This window comes from Podarcis erhardii (genome assembly GCF_964252035.2).
Source record: "Podarcis erhardii genome assembly, chromosome: 17".
In the NCBI taxonomy this organism is placed as follows: Eukaryota; Metazoa; Chordata; class Lepidosauria; order Squamata; family Lacertidae; genus Podarcis; species Podarcis erhardii.
This window is the reverse complement of record NC_138515.1, coordinates 9,853,494-9,868,765: the sequence shown is the minus strand read 5'-3', so window position 1 is coordinate 9,868,765 and position 15,272 is coordinate 9,853,494. Positions and strand designations below refer to the sequence as shown.

Here is a 15,272-nt window from a genome sequence, read left to right as displayed (position 1 = left end):
CGCACAAGCCACTTTTGTGTTCTTAGACCATTTAGGAATTTTCACTACATTCTAACTAAGCCACGTTTTACTGGCTGTGCAGTTATCTGAAGTCCACGAACCTGACCTTTGAAGAGTTTTTAAGTAAAGTGATTTTTATGCTGGGGGGAGAGGGAAACCTGAGAAAGTAAGTTTGTAAAAGACATTAAGGAACTCTTTTTCAAGAGCATATTTTAAAAGTCTAACCACCTATATTCCCATCCTGTACTTTGTTCCTTATTTTGTGATTTTAAATAACTGCTGGAGTTCTCATGCCAAAGAGTACTTGCCCCAAACCTGGCATCCAGGAATTCTTTCTGTATAGTGTTCTGAATTAGGGAAGTTAAACTGGATGCAAGACCCCACTAATCACTGGAACCAGCAAGTGTTAAAATCTAAATCAAGCCAAGCTATCTTCCTGATGAGGTGATAGCCTGGGTGATGAACCATTGAGGAAGATTAAGGGATAGTGTGGGAGATGGCAAATACCACCCCTCAATTCAGGGCGGGGGAGAGCCAGGGTTGAGTGTTTGGGGGCAGGGATGTGACCTGGAAGGAAACACAGCAAGCTGGAGAGAAAGAGAACAATTTTTGATGTTTGTTTGAATCCAAGGCTGTGGCTATGGGAGGACCAAAAGCCTTTGGGGTGTTAGCTGTGAACCCCTCAATCATAGTCTCTGGTTGTATATATTTGTGAATAAACCATATATCATAAAGATACCACAGTCTCCACTATTCCTCATTCCAAAGGAAATATGAACCCTAGGTAAGCACCTGGAATCTTGCACCCCTCAGAGTTTGGGTGGTGTGCATCAATATGTTCTGCACCAGCTCCCAACAACACTCCATCGCTTTCCTCTGCTCTCTGACATACCTCGGCTTATATCCTCTTATGGTTCCAGGACACTCTTTGGGGATTCCTCCTCACAGAGGATGGGATGGTCCTGAACAGATTGTACTGTGTATGCCCCTAAATCTTGTCAATCCTTTTCTTTTGGAGGGAATTTTGAAATCCCTCCATGTGATGTGTCATAAAACAACTGAAACGGGCGTCACACACACAAACTCACACAGAAGTGATACTCCACACTGTCGCTGTGGAGAACAGGCTGGTGTTTGTGTCTGCCTATAAGATATGAAAAGAGCTATTTTGCCAGAATTGGAGCAAACCGGATGCTCCAGGAAAGCCCTACCTGGAGATGTTGATGAGAATAGAACTTCTGCGTGGAAGGCAGGTGCTTTGCAACAAAGCCGTGGCCCTTAATTCACCTTTCCCATTGGCCACACCCACTTTTCTATGATTGGCTGCACAGAGAGCACAAAGAAGAACTCTTAATATCTTTCAAAATTCTTATCATTGCTGTTACAACGGCAACTTGTTATAATACGGTGATTTCCTTTCCTTTGTATTACACATTTTTGCAATGCTAACCCCTTGAAACTGACCAAACGGCGGGAGGCGGTGGAAGACAGGAGTGCCTGGCGTGCTCTGGTCCATGGGGTCATGAAGAGTCAGACACGACTAAACGACTAAACAACAAAACCACTTGAAGTGTTATGAAGGTGGCCTATAGATTCGTAGGATAAATTAAGCGAAAATAAATTGAACACATTTATATGGGTCTTGGATGGTTTTATTTCAGTTTCGACTAGTTTTCAAGATAATTAAATGACTGGTTGTGGTATTGGTGCATCATCTTGTAACATTTATGGGAATGAGATCCAGCTGATTTTCTTTCCAAATGGAAGGGTGTGACAACTTTGATTCACCTTTGCAGTCTCACACACAGTTCCAGGTTCAGGTGTCTTACTCCTACATCTGCGCAAGAATCTGTGGAATAAAAGAGAGAAGCTCTCAGAGCAGAATGTGGAATTGGGACCAAGGTACAGAATGCAAGTAAACACCAACCAGGGGCAATCAAGATCTACTTCATACTACTAATTTCCCCAACATAAACTACCTTGATCATCATTGCTAGAAAATTGTGATCCGTTTTGTTTAAAGAAAAAAGAAATTGCATCACTATTTATCTCAAATCTGGAAATAATAAGGCGTAAGAGAACCTCATATTACCAGATCCCTGAAGATAGATGATCTTGTCGACAGACAGATTTATTGACGCTGCAATCTCCTTGTATATTTCTATCACTTCCGTTGATGCTTCCTCTTCCCTGACTTCAGACCCCCAAAAAGTTGTCACATTGAGAAATAAGAGGGAGAAAAAAGAGAAAGAACATACTTATTTTGGATCCCAGGCAACAAACGCATTTTGGATCTGAAGCACATAGTTAAAGGATGGAATCTGCCACAAAAAGGATGTGGATGGCTTCAAAAGGAAGTTTTTAATGGCTGATGTTTTATTGTGATTTTAATATTTGGTTGGGAGTCACGCAGAGTGACTGGGACAACCCAGTCAGATGGGCGGCATATAAATAATAAAATTATTAGATTATAATTATTTTCAAAAGGGGATAGGGGAATAGAACAGACACTATAAACAAAACGTGCCGTATGGCTTCCCAGCATTGCAGTGCAGATGCAGTGTATAATATCACATCAGTATATCTGCTGTGCTGGCTGAATAGCCTTTCAAAATATGCTGGACTCGTTTTGGCTTAGAAAGTCTTCAGAGGTGGGAGTAGAGCTTCTTGCGTGTGCCTTCAGAGAGCCAATTTGTATAACACATTATGCTGCTGCAGATTCAGAGGGCTCTAAAGCCCTTCTGCAATGCAACGATGCCCAGGCCCCAAAGACTCTGTTTTCACGTTGCTCCCGCTCTCCTGTCTGTATCTGTACCTGCCTTTCTTTAGCTGTATCCCGCTAGAGAAGACTTTATAAGACAAAGCACATCTGGCATGTATGACAACTACCACTCCCAGCTCCAAACATTCCCTTTTCAGGAAAGGTGCTCAAGAGAACATTGGTCCTTTGGCTTCAGGCATACTAAGAGGAAACGAGTTATCTAGGCCCATTTCCGGTTGATTTTTGACCTGGGATTGGCACTGAAATGACTCCGCTCAGCACAATGGATGACTTATATTAGAGAAGAAGGAAAGAGGAGAGTGGGCCTGCTCCTGCTTCTTCGTGGTGCAGTGATTTTGGATACCATTGACTGGTACAGTGGCCTAGCGTGGGTTGCCAGCACCTGGGGCCTCACAGACAGGAGGGAGGGAGGGAAATGGATGGAGTATGCATGCGCATTCAACTGCCTAACGGTATCCATGTCACTCGCAGAGATAAGAGTCGTTGCATTGTCTGGAGAGGCCACATCCTGGTTTGCACGGAGAAGCTGTTAACAGAGGAGCCCAGCAACAGGAGCATGCTGCTGTATTGAAGCAGCAGAAAGTGTTGAAATTTTGTTTCTCCCAACAATTTTGCACCTGGGGCATCTGCCCCTGTCCCGCCTCCATGCTACACCAGTGCCATCATATTCTCCTGGACCAGCTCTGTGGTTGGGAAGGTAAACGTTACTTATTTTGAAAGAGGAGCTTTGGTGGAGATGATTTGGACTGGAAATGAAGAAACTTCATCTCTGCTTCAAATTGCACAACAGAGAGTGGAGGAAGGCTTTCAGAGGATCTAACATATATTTGCAGCTAGCCAGTATACCTGACACATTCAGTAGCCTCATGTCTACATCGCACAACATACTCTTTCCCATCAATGAAGACACATACCATATAGCTGCAGGACCTCCATTTCTTTTGTGTAAACGAAAATAATGGCGTAATGGACGTAATCTGTCTTCATGATGTAAATGGTGGTCTTCCCTGCATCTGAATCAGGACCACAAAAGAGAGCCTTTAAGGGCACACACTTCTCTTACAGTTTGGTGCAGCGGTTACCTCAGATGGGCATATGCCTTGTGGGGGGGGGGCGGTTCCAAGTATTCCACCCCCACCCCAGTTCTCCAATGTATTGTCAATGACATCGCCATACAAGGTTTTGCTGGAGAAAGTGGACAGAAGCTTTCATTCTTCTCTCGTAACACTAGAATTCATGGGCATCAAATGATGCTGAATGCTGGAAGACTTGGGTCATTTAAAAGAAAGCACTTTCTTATGCAGTGCATACTTAAACTAACACTGGTCTTGAAAGACCTACATTGGCTCCTAGTACGTTTCCGAGCACAATTCAAAGTGTTGGTGCTGACCTTTAAAGCCCTAAACGGCCTCGGCCCAGTATACCTGAAGGAACGTCTCCACCCCCATCGTTCTGCCCGGACTCTGAGGTCCAGCGCCGAGGGCCTTCTGGCGGTTCCCTCATTGTGAGAAGCAAAGCTACAGGGAACCAGGCAGAGGGCTTCTCGGTAGTGGCGCCCGCCCTGTGGAACGCCCTCCCATCAGATGTCAAAAGAGATAAACAACTACCTGACATTCAGAAGACATCTTAAGGCAGCCCTGTTCAGGGAAGTTTTTAATGTATGACATATTGGTGTATTTTTGGTCTTGTGGAAGCCACCCAGAGGGGCTGGGGAAACCCAGCCAGATGGGCGGGGGACAAATAATAAATTATTATTATTATTATTATTATTATTATTATTATTATTATTATTATTAAACAACTGTGGAACTCCTATAGGAGGCAGTGATGGCCACAAATATGGATGGCTTTAAAGGGTGGGGGAGATCTATCGATGGCTATTAGTCACAGTAGATATGCTCTGCTATCCACAGTTGAAGACACCAGTGCTCCTGAATACCAGTTTCTGGACCCCACCACCTGCATTAAATCAGATTTCTCACTTTTCAGCGAAAATCCAATGTTAAATAAACCCATTGTCAGTAATCCATTTGTGATTATCTCAAGCCCCCAACTGCAACATTAAGCCCCCAACTGGAAGCCCCTATCAGAGGGGGAATAGAGGTGGATTGGAAACAACTTGGCTTCCCATGGGAGGGTTGTTGGAATACTGTAATTTCCTTCCACCATGAATGAATAGTGAATCACTTGCTGTTTACCTGTCCTGTATATTCCAGGCTGCTCATCTGGGAAAAAACGAGTCTGCAATCTTTTACACTCCTTCCCTCTGGAAAGAAAATATAAGATCATGGCGCTTCTGCAGAAGTGAGCTTCCTCCCACTATCTGTGCCTGCAGCAGCTGAAATTTGGGATGGAAGCCTCTCCAGATCATTGCATTTTAGCCCCCCCCCCCCCCCCGCTGCCCCTTCCCTCCAACAATTGAACTGATGAGCCTTGCAAAACAAAGGAAGATGGTGATCAAAGTAATTCAGGAGAACTTACACTGGAACCCGTGTTTTGAAAGCGATGACTCCATCATTATCAATCACAACTGTAGTATGAACCCTGTTGTCCTCTGATGGTTGACCTTCTTTCATAGCCAGTGCAATGAGGTTCCATTTTCCAGCAAACTAGAAAGAGGAGTTAAGTCAGTTTCCTCGCTATAAATGCATGCATTGGAATGATCCTCTTTCCACTCACATCAGTTCATGGAGCAATGCTCACTATTTGATGGTAGTGGTGGTGGGGGAATAGTATATAGATTGTTGGGATATCTCCTACCTCCTGCCCGCAGCCCAAGACAGGTGGCCTTGCGTTCCAAAGTTCAAGGATCCAAAATGGCAGTGTCAAATCATTGCCTCACTGTGGCTTTGGAGCCTTGAACTGACTGCTGGGAGGCATTCAACACTTCTCTTGCTGCCACAACACTGCAGTAGCTGCCATTTTGTAATGGGACAAGTGTCTCCATCAGAAATAGAGCTGACAGATGTAGTGTCCCCTCCTACCCTCTACTCTCTGCTTTGGTCTGGATAAAAACACCCATTTGGAGATACGTTTGTGGTTACCTTTGTGATATCGAAGTCTGGCTGAACACTGACAATGGCTGAAGCATGAAGCAAGTATAGACAGGTCAATGCCAAACTCAACAGTGGATGTTTCATCCTTGCAATGGTCTCTAGCTGGGCAAGATCTGCAGTGTCAGTATAGATCTTCCTTCTTCAAAGCTTATCCAAGAGTATTCACCCACCCATCCCTTTGAAGCTATTTCTGCACCGGGAAGGAAGATTACTGGGTTATTTTGAGAAGTAATTGTTTCATTAGTAGGCATCATCGGAAACACATAGGACACTGTGCTCATCACCACTTGTTCTGCTGGGAATCTAATGAGTCAACCTGTGATTAGATCCCACTCCAAAGGTGAATGGGAATATTGCCAATCCTTCATCAAGGATTTTAGCACCCCCTTTTTATGGAGAGGCAGGAAAGCTTTGGTTGCTCTCAGCAGCTTGGGAGTGTCAATGTTTTCTTTAATTATATTTTATGCTCTTCTGCTGAGTCCAGACATCTGTGGGTGTTGCTATTGAATGTCATGTCGGCTCACAATAAGACCTCCCTCACCCATGATCTGATTATGGATGAGGAGGCTTATCTGGTCTATATAAATGAGACTTGGGCTGGTGAGCAGGGTGCGGTTGGTGTCACTCAGTTGTACCCACCAGGTATTTGACCCACCAGGCACACTTGAGGGGTGGGGAGGGGGAGTTGCTGTGGTGTATAGAGATTTAAGGGAGCAGGTGGCGCTGAGGTCTAAACCACTGAGCCTCTTGGGCTTGCCGATTGGAAGGTCAAATCTGTGCAACGGGATGAGTTCCCATTGCTCTGTCCCAGCTCCTTGCCAACCTAGCAGTTCGAAAGTGTACCAGTGCAAGTAGATAAATAGGTACCGCTCCAGCAGGAAGGTTAACAGCATTTCCATGCGCTCTGGTTTCCGTCACAGTGTTCCGTTGTGCCAGAAGCGGTTTAGTCATTCTGGCCACATGACCCGGGAAGCTGTTTGTGGACAAACGTCGGCTGACTCTGCCTGAAAAGTGAGATGAGCGCCACAATCCCATAGTCGCCTTTGACTGGACTTAACTGCACAGGGGTCTTTTACCTTTATCTTTTTAAAAATAGAGACTTTCTCTCTCCAGGCTCTCTGTCCAGTTGGCAGAGATCTAGTGTGTGTTGGGACAGATTTGGGATTCTGCTGGTTTACCACCCACCTCGCTGTCCAGCAGTCTCCCTGCCTGAGCTCAGAGGCGGAGCTAGCTGCTCTGGCACCCAGAGTGGCACACATGCTGTGTACCCGGGGGCAGGGCCATGGGGGAGGGGCAAGCCTCCCAGTGGGGTGGGGCGAGACACCCATGGGGTAGAGCAAGACACCCATGGGGTGTGTGTGGAGCAACACGCCCATGGCAGGCTGCTTCCTGGGCGGGGGGGAAGGGGAGGGAGCTACGCCGCTTTGCCAGCAGCCTTCCTCCCTTCTCTCTTCCTTTTGACAGCTCTGAAGAGGCTCCCTCCCCCCCAGTAAGCAGCCCGAGATCGCAGGGTAATGGTGCTCCACCCGCCCGTGACTCCCAAGCCTCCCCTGAGCTGTCAATGTTATGTACTGAAGTTCTCACCCTGGGCCAGCAGGGGGATACTGTACATAGTTTTCACTCATGTCCACATATGCAAATAAGGGATTGAAAGTGACGTTCAGTGATTGGATAGTTACAGAAAGTGTTACAGTTGCATTGTAGTGGAGCTCTATATAAGCAGGCTGGCTGAACCCTTCAGTTCAGTTCAGTTCTGGCCTGTGAATAAACAAGAGCTGTTTGAAGAATCGCTTTGTCATCTGATATGTTCACCCACAATCTAACAGTCAAAATGAAGGGGTAAGTGGCGAAGGCCACTGGCAAGGCGGAGCAGTTCTGTCCCTTCCCCGACGGCTCGGGGTAGGCTTGGGAGTTGCAGGCAGGCTCACAATTTCATGACTGCCTCTTAACACTGGCAGAGGAAAGGTGTCAAGGAGGGAGCAGACCGCCCCCGGTACCACTATTCCAGTAGGGTGCCATCGCTGCGCCCCCTGGATATGTGCCGCACACCACCCCATGTGCACCCGGGTGCAAGGCCCACACAGGTGGCACATCACACCCCCAGAATGCGCACCACGCCCCTGCAGGCGGCATGCCATGTCCCCGGAGTCGCCAGCCACGCCCACGCCTGCTCTCTGTCCCCGGTAGCGGAGCATGCAGCTTCACCACTGCCTCTTAAGATAGTTCAGAAATTTCAGCTGATGCAGAATTTGGTGACTTGATTGCTCACCAGGGCAAGATGATTGAGCATATTGTGCCAATCCTGGCCTGACTGCACTGGCTGCCAATTATTTTCTGAGGCAGATGTTTGGATCATCATTACATGCTGAAGGCTGAGAAGAACCTGACTTCGGTTTGCCTCCCTTCTTGTCGTCTGAATTGATCAAAAATACTTTCAGAGGTTTAGGAATGGGAAGTCCTTCACTGTGCAGAACTGATGCCTGTGAGGCTTTGCTTTATAGTAATGAGCACATCATCTTACGTCAGAGATCATAAAGCCAAGATGTCATGACTCAACTGCAGGTCATTGGTCCTGGGGTTGTTGTGTATGATGCAATATGACACCATATGATGCAATCCGGAGTATGAAATGCAACATTGCCAAATGAAATCAGGTACGCAATGTGGACTGGGTCGTTTATACATGACCATCTTTGTATCTCCTCAACAGGAGCCGGTCAACAAATTTTATTATCATTATTGGCTTCAGCGCCTTGAAATTAGGAAAAGGGAGAGGCTGTGTTCATTTCAGAGGCATTTTGTGAATTGTGAAATTAAGGATGTTCCACTACTTTCTAACTAAGTTTTACTGCCTATGCAATTTTCTGAAGTCCATGAACCTGACCTTTGAAGAGTTTATAAGTAAATTACGTTTTATTTTCCAAACTTGTGGTCTCCTGGGGGAAGAAGGAAACTTTAGAAAGTTTTTTTTTCCCCAATGGGGACATTTTGGAATTCACTGTAGAGAGCATATTTTAAAGGTCCAACAACCTATATTTCCATGCTTTACTTTGCTGCGCATTTTGTGATCTCGACTGAAGTTCTCTTACCAAAGAGTGCTTGCCCCAAGCCTGGATCTCGGAATCCAGGAATTTTCCTTTTTATATAGTGCTATGAATCTGGGGTGTACACATAATAGTTTTTTCTCTCTTAGGCCAACAGAAGAGAAAACAGTACCACTTATGTGATTAGAATACCATTTATGAATATATATCTGATCCAAATGATTCAAGTTTTCTTTCCAAATGGAATGGTTCACAATGGTGGCTGGTATTTGCAATGCAGGAGGCAGATTCCAGGATGATTCCTCCATTCCCATCCTCATGCAGACATCTTTCCCATGTTATTTTTGGCTTTCTGCATGGAATTGCAAAAGACAAGAGATCCCGTTATCACAGCAAGAGGTGGGGGCCTCGGCCCATGGAGAAAACCCACAAAGGTTGCAGTTGTATTCCTCTGGACGCTGCTCCTGGTCATTTAACAAAAGCCTGATCTGCCGATGTTTTCAAATGATAGTGTTCCTACTCTCCAGGCCATAGGTGATAACTGCCCTGGGACCTCTGGGTAGAGGGTAGTACATAAAATCCTTATAATTTTAATAATAATATCAGCAAATCAGCAGGAAGATGTCAGTGTCAGATTCAGTTGGATGCTGGAGGGGTCTCAGGTCTGAACTAGCTAAAATTATCAGTGTTCATGGAGACTTCTGCCTGAGGCCTGGGGCTACCTTTGAAGGTGTCCCAGAAACTACAACTAATCCAGAATGCAGCAGCTAGACTGGTGACTGGGAGTGGCCGCTGAGACCATATAACATTGGTCCTGAAAATCTTCATTGGCTCCCAGTATGTTTCCGAGCACAATTCAAAGTGTTGGTGCTGACCTTTAAAGCCCCTGGGACATGAGCCAGCCCCACCACTGCCTGCTCTCTGTCCCCCGAAGCTGGAGCATGAAGCTCCGCCACTGCCTTAGATGTGTCTACTCATGAGTAAACACCACTGAATTCAATAAAGCTTATGACCTCCCAGGTAAGTGTGCAGAGGACTAATTATCTTACCTTTTCCATATCTTCTTATATACAGAGATCTGTGGATGAAAAGAAATGCTGTCAGTGAATGAGCAAGATGTGGGATTGGGTCCAGAGAACAGAACAAGTTAAGGATGATGATGATGATGATGATGATAATGATGATGATGATGATTTTGTTCCTTATGGGCCCTGCTCCATAGCCAACAATAGACTGGCTCTCAGATATCAGTAGGGTTTCTCTTTTTTAAGGGATCCATAATGCTTATCTATCTACATGTGGAAAAAACCTTCTCTTGATAAAAGGGCCGCTTTTCTCCACATAAACCAACTTGGATCCTGCAATCATCATGTGAGGCCTTTCTTCATGTGCTTCTTCCACAAAAGGTCTGGAAGGTGGCAACGCAAGAACAGCCTTTTTCTGCAATGACTCCCCATTCTGTGGGCATTCTCCCCAGGGAGGATTGGCTGGAACCACCGTTATATCTATTTAGGCACTGGGCAAAAACATTCCCCTTCACCCAGGCCTTGGGCTGATGAACAGTCTATGTCCTTTTACATGTCTTTGTGGGAGAGATGGCTTATGGGTGGGTTTTTTGTTATTTTTCTCCTTTTTATTATGTATTTTTGTGTTTTTATATTGTATTTTATACTGTGAACTGTTCCGAGATCTACAAATTTAATAAATCCTAATAATGTAAGAAAGTACTTCCTGATGTTTAGTTGGAATCCCCTTTCTTGTAATTGGAATCCACTAGTTCAGAAGCTAGCCTCCAGAGCAGGAGAAATAATAATAGTAGTAATAATAATAATAATAATAATAATAATAATAATAATAATTTATTATTTGTTACCTCGCCCATCTGGCTGGGTTTCCCCAGCCACTCTGAGCGGCTTCAACAAATACCAAAAATACACTAATATGTGTGACAGCCCAGGAGACATTTGAAGAGGACTATCCCATCCTCTCTCGATCTCCTCTGCTCCAGGCTAAATACCACCCAACTCCCTCAACTGTTCCTTATCAGGGTTCATATCCAGATTCTAATAATAGCTGGTGATCTCTAGAGTCCAAGCGGCTAGCATCATCATCACCATACCTTCAAACCAGGGCGGAGAAAATCTTAAGCATTAATTGCACTTACTATTTTCGGATACATAGGCGATTGCATCTGGATCGAATTGCAAATCTGTGGCCAAAGTTTTAAATTTTTCTTTCACTTCATCTGACACAGTCTGTTCCCTGCCTTAAGACACAAACAAGGAGTTGGCATTGAGAATCAGCATCATAGTCCAGGAGGATAGATCATGGAATGGTAGAGTTGGGGTCATCTAGTCCCCTGCAATGCAGGAATCTCAGATAAAGGATCCATGACAGATGGCCTTCCAACCTCTGCTTAAACACCTCCAAGGAAGGAGAGTCCACAACATGCCGAGGGAGTCCATTCCACTGTTGAACAGCTCTCACTCTCAGAAAATACTTCCAGATGTTTAGTCCGAATCTCCTTCCTTGTAACTTGAATCTATTGGATTGAGTCCTACCCTCCAGAGGAGAAAACAAGCTTGCTCCCTCTTCCATGTGACAGTTCCTTTCGATATTTGAATATGACTATCATATATTCTCTCAGTCTCTTTTGCAAGCAAAAATAAACACTCCCTCAACCATTCCTCATAAGGCTTCATTTGCATTCCTTTGATCACCTTGGTTGCCCTCCTCTGCACACATTCCAGCTTGTCAATATCCTCCTTAAATTGTGGCACCCAGAACTGGACACTGTATTCCAGGTGTGGTTGGACCAAGCCAGAATGGAGTGGTCCTGTGACTTCTTTGGATCTGGACACAATACTTCTGCTGATGCAGCTGAGATTTGCATTAGCTCTTTTTTGGTGCTGCATCATGCTGTTAAGTATCTTGACAAATACCTCTTGCCTGACTCCTTACTTCCCTGCCCGCTTTTTAAAGAACAGCTTCAGAAGGAGGAGGTTTGAAATGAAAAACCAGAAGCCTGGGCAGTGTTCCTTCTCCATTCTGAATTGTCCCATCCTGATGCAACCCTCAGGGCTTGTGAGGCACATTTGCACAGAGCATGCCAACCAGCACCTTAAGTTCCCCTGCCTCGCAGGGTTGGTGTGGGGACAAAAATTTGAATTGCCAGTATCAATCAATTTCCTTTATTTGACCGATAGTCAGAGATAAAACACAATACAGAATTATAAACTAAAACATCATAGGGGTACATAAATAAGGTAGGGCCACAGTACTAAACCTCTCACAGATAACCCACATCAAAGCATTCAGTTATACGTTTCCAACACTTGAGTGCCAGGAAAAGGAATTTAGCCACTGACAAAGTTGTTTTCCCAGAAGAGTTATTTAGCAGATATATTCCTCTTTGTCGGGGAATGAGCTGGGGTAAGTATGGAGTTATAAGATACTGTCTTAAATCGTTGTAGAAGGGACAGCTCAGTAAGATGTGCTCTGTTGATTCTACCTCACCCAACACACAATGGCATAATCTCTGGTCATATGGGACTCCTCCATATCTTCCCCTCAGAACCGCCGAATCAAGAACATTCAATCTAGCCGCAGTAAATAGTCTGTGGTATTCCACGTGTTGGGGTTTTATCGTGATGCTCCAATTATTCTGACAAATCTAGCTGTGGGGTGGTGGTGGATTATTCTATTGGCAATTAGTGGAGGTGTTTACATATCCCTAGACCAGGCATAGGAAGCCTTCGGCCCTCCAGATGTTTTGCCCTACAACTCCCATGATCCCTAGCTAACAGGACCTGTGGTCAGGGATGATGGGAACTGTAGTCCAAAACATCTGGAGGGCAGAAGGTTGCCTATGCCTACCTTATACAAACTGGGAGGATGGGTGAGATTTTCAAAAGCTGACAGGTGTGCCCATTGTAGCCAAGGACACCCAAAGAAGCTCCAGACATACCATAGAGCTGTAGCATGCCCATGTGCTCCATTAGGAAGTGGATGATATGGTAAGTCTCATAATCTGTATCCACAATGTGTACTGTAGTCTTCTCATCTGTTGAAAAAAGAGCCACAAAAGATCCATTAACAGCCATGGGAGTCACTTACACAGATGTTGATGGAGATAATGGAGAAATCTATTAAACTTACCATCAGTATCAAATTCGCCCCGCTTTATAGGGTATAGAACAACTTTTTTACGCCGACAATCTCCATTTCTGGAAAGAAAGGCAGGGTTGTCAAGTTGCTTCCCCACCAAATCAGCAAGCCCCCCCTCCCCCAATCTCTGCACAAGATTTCAAAGGGGTTCCAGGTGCTCAGCCAGGGCCATGTTTCCTCTGAGAATCAAGTTGTAGTGCCTTTAGGAAATATGGTTTCCTCTGTCCCAGCCTGCCAAGATGGTCCTGACCTTTGCACCCCTTCCCTGCACCCCCCTCCAAAAAGAACAAATTTTCCTGTGACATCATCCCCATCAGCAGCTTGGAGTTGGCCAGTCCTGGAGTTCTGGGAGGCCCATTGCCCAGTTTCAGAAGAAGAGGGAGCAACGGGAAGCTGCCCAATAGACATTCAGAATCTCAGCTGATGTAACTGACTTTCGGGGATCAGGGATGCAGCTTAGGCTGGACCCCTGGGTGTACGTACGACCTAGCCTCCCTGCTGAAAGAGGCAGGGGTAGGTAGGCAACAGGCCAAGCCTCGGGACCCTTCCCTTTATACTGTGAAGGTAGATAATGATCATAGCAGTGGATGCAGACTTACTTAGGAACATCAACTTTGAGGACCAGTTCTCCATTCCGTTTGGGCTCCATTAAATAGCCATAGACTTCTCTCGTCTGTTTGTCATACTGTACTGTTGCAATAGGAAACCACTTACCGGTGAGCTACAAAGAAGAGGTTTGTTTGTGTGTTATTGAGAAAGACATTTTAATATATATTGTAGACTGGTAGACTTCCCACTCTGGGCCCCTCTTTCAGAATGGAATTTTTTTCAAGCCACATCAAGTTGTTGTTGTTGTTGTTGTTATTGATAAGAAATACATTGCAAAATGAAAAGAAGCAACTACTAGCAGTGCTTGATTAATAACACAGAACACAACTACTTTATAAGTACAGTAGCACCTTGGTTCTCAAACTTAATCAGTTCCTGGAGTCCGTTCGCCTCCCAAAACTGTTTGGAAACCAAGGAGCGGCTTCTGATGGGCTGCAGGAGCTTCCTGCAGTCGAGCAGAAGTTGCATCAGATGTTTGGCTTCCGAAACACGTTTGCAAACTGGAACACATATTTCCAGTTTGCAGCGTTCAGGAGCCAAAACGTATGAGTACCAAGGCGTTTGAGAACTAAGGTACAGCTGTATAAAACAATGCTATATATACATACTACACTGAAATGTTTAAACGTTTCTTTATTGATCCTTGATTCTTCCTGCTAAACTTGCCATCCTCTCCTGCCACACCAGTGTAGCACATCACAGCCTTGGAGAACCACTGCGTTAGGGCATGGGAGAGACCAGGATTCGAATTCCTGTTCAGCCATGAAGCTCACAGTCACTGCCTCTCAGCCCAATCTACCTCATAGGGTTGTTGTGGGGATTAAATGAGGAAGGGGAGAACCATGTACATCACCTTGTGCTCCGTGGAGAAACAGGTGGGTTATAAAGAGGGCACAGTCAGCTTGCAAAGTCTGTAAGCAGGTGAACAAGGCTGTGCAAGCTCGATTATTGCTAAATTTGTCACCATCCCTAGTTTTAAGTGAAGGAGAAAAATGTTGCTGTTTACCTTCTCTAGATCCAAGTCTGGCATCATTGGAATGGGTACAGGAACCTCGTACTTAGGAACTGCTGAGCAGGTGCCAGCAAACACAATAGTAATCAGCACAATGTTCATCCTTGCAAGGCTTTGCAGCAGCTCAGGAATGTCTGCGACGTCTGCTGAGACCTCGGTTCTTCAAGCGATGCCTGGATTTATATCCCTCTGCTTATGTCCCCAAATTTCATCTCAGCCAGTACAGTCCTGCCATTAAAAGAGGTCGTGGGGTGTTTGAGAGGGAGAACCAGGTGATTTTCAGAACTAATTGTTATCCGTGGTGAGTACATTTTCTAAAAGCCCTGGAACACTCTGCCCATGGATGCTTGTTCTGAAGGACTCCAAGGCCTGTGGCCTCCCCTGTTAGTTGTGGGTGGTGGTTTAGGGTGAACTTCACCACCAACGGAGGCCTGGGCTGTGATCAAAAGGAGCCGAGAGCCAGTTGTAACTAATGTTAGAATAAGGTTTGCATCTCTGGACCACATTCCTCACCTGGAACATCCATGGGGCAGGTGTTGTGGGAGGAGGCATTGTGGGAACAAAGGAAATTCAAGTTGCGTTGGCTTCTCCTTTTGGAGTTA

At 45.3% G+C, this 15,272-nt stretch overlaps 2 protein-coding genes across 3 annotated transcripts; both read right to left on the bottom strand.

Annotated features, from left to right (window-relative positions):
• Positions 1-1,630: 1,630 nt before the first annotated feature.
• On the bottom strand, positions 1,631-5,950 carry LOC309332460 (extracellular fatty acid-binding protein-like). The gene is made up of 6 exons (XM_081845677.1): positions 5,827-5,950; positions 5,264-5,391; positions 4,981-5,048; positions 3,697-3,795; positions 2,093-2,194; positions 1,631-1,849 (listed from the first exon to the last, which is right to left on the bottom strand). Exons 1-6 carry the CDS (start codon positions 5,920-5,922, stop codon positions 1,785-1,787), a joined length of 558 nt encoding a protein of 185 aa, XP_081701803.1. The 5' UTR covers positions 5,923-5,950; the 3' UTR covers positions 1,631-1,784.
• Positions 5,951-9,057: 3,107 nt separating this feature from the next.
• LOC309332465 (major urinary protein-like) lies at positions 9,058-14,845 on the bottom strand. Of its 2 annotated transcripts, none has more exons than XM_081845682.1 (7): positions 14,665-14,841; positions 13,649-13,770; positions 13,041-13,108; positions 12,850-12,945; positions 11,047-11,148; positions 9,932-9,960; positions 9,058-9,234 (listed from the first exon to the last, which is right to left on the bottom strand). In XM_081845682.1, the coding sequence occupies exons 1-6, from the start codon at positions 14,770-14,772 to the stop codon at positions 9,947-9,949; spliced, it is 510 nt and encodes a 169-aa protein (XP_081701808.1). In that variant the 5' UTR covers positions 14,773-14,841; the 3' UTR covers positions 9,058-9,234; positions 9,932-9,946. The 2 variants fall into 2 exon arrangements, with proteins under 2 accessions (XP_081701808.1, XP_081701809.1); XM_081845683.1 differs by lacking the exon at positions 9,058-9,234 and adding an exon at positions 9,288-9,346 and having other exon boundaries at positions 14,665-14,845.
• Positions 14,846-15,272: the final 427 nt, after the last annotated feature.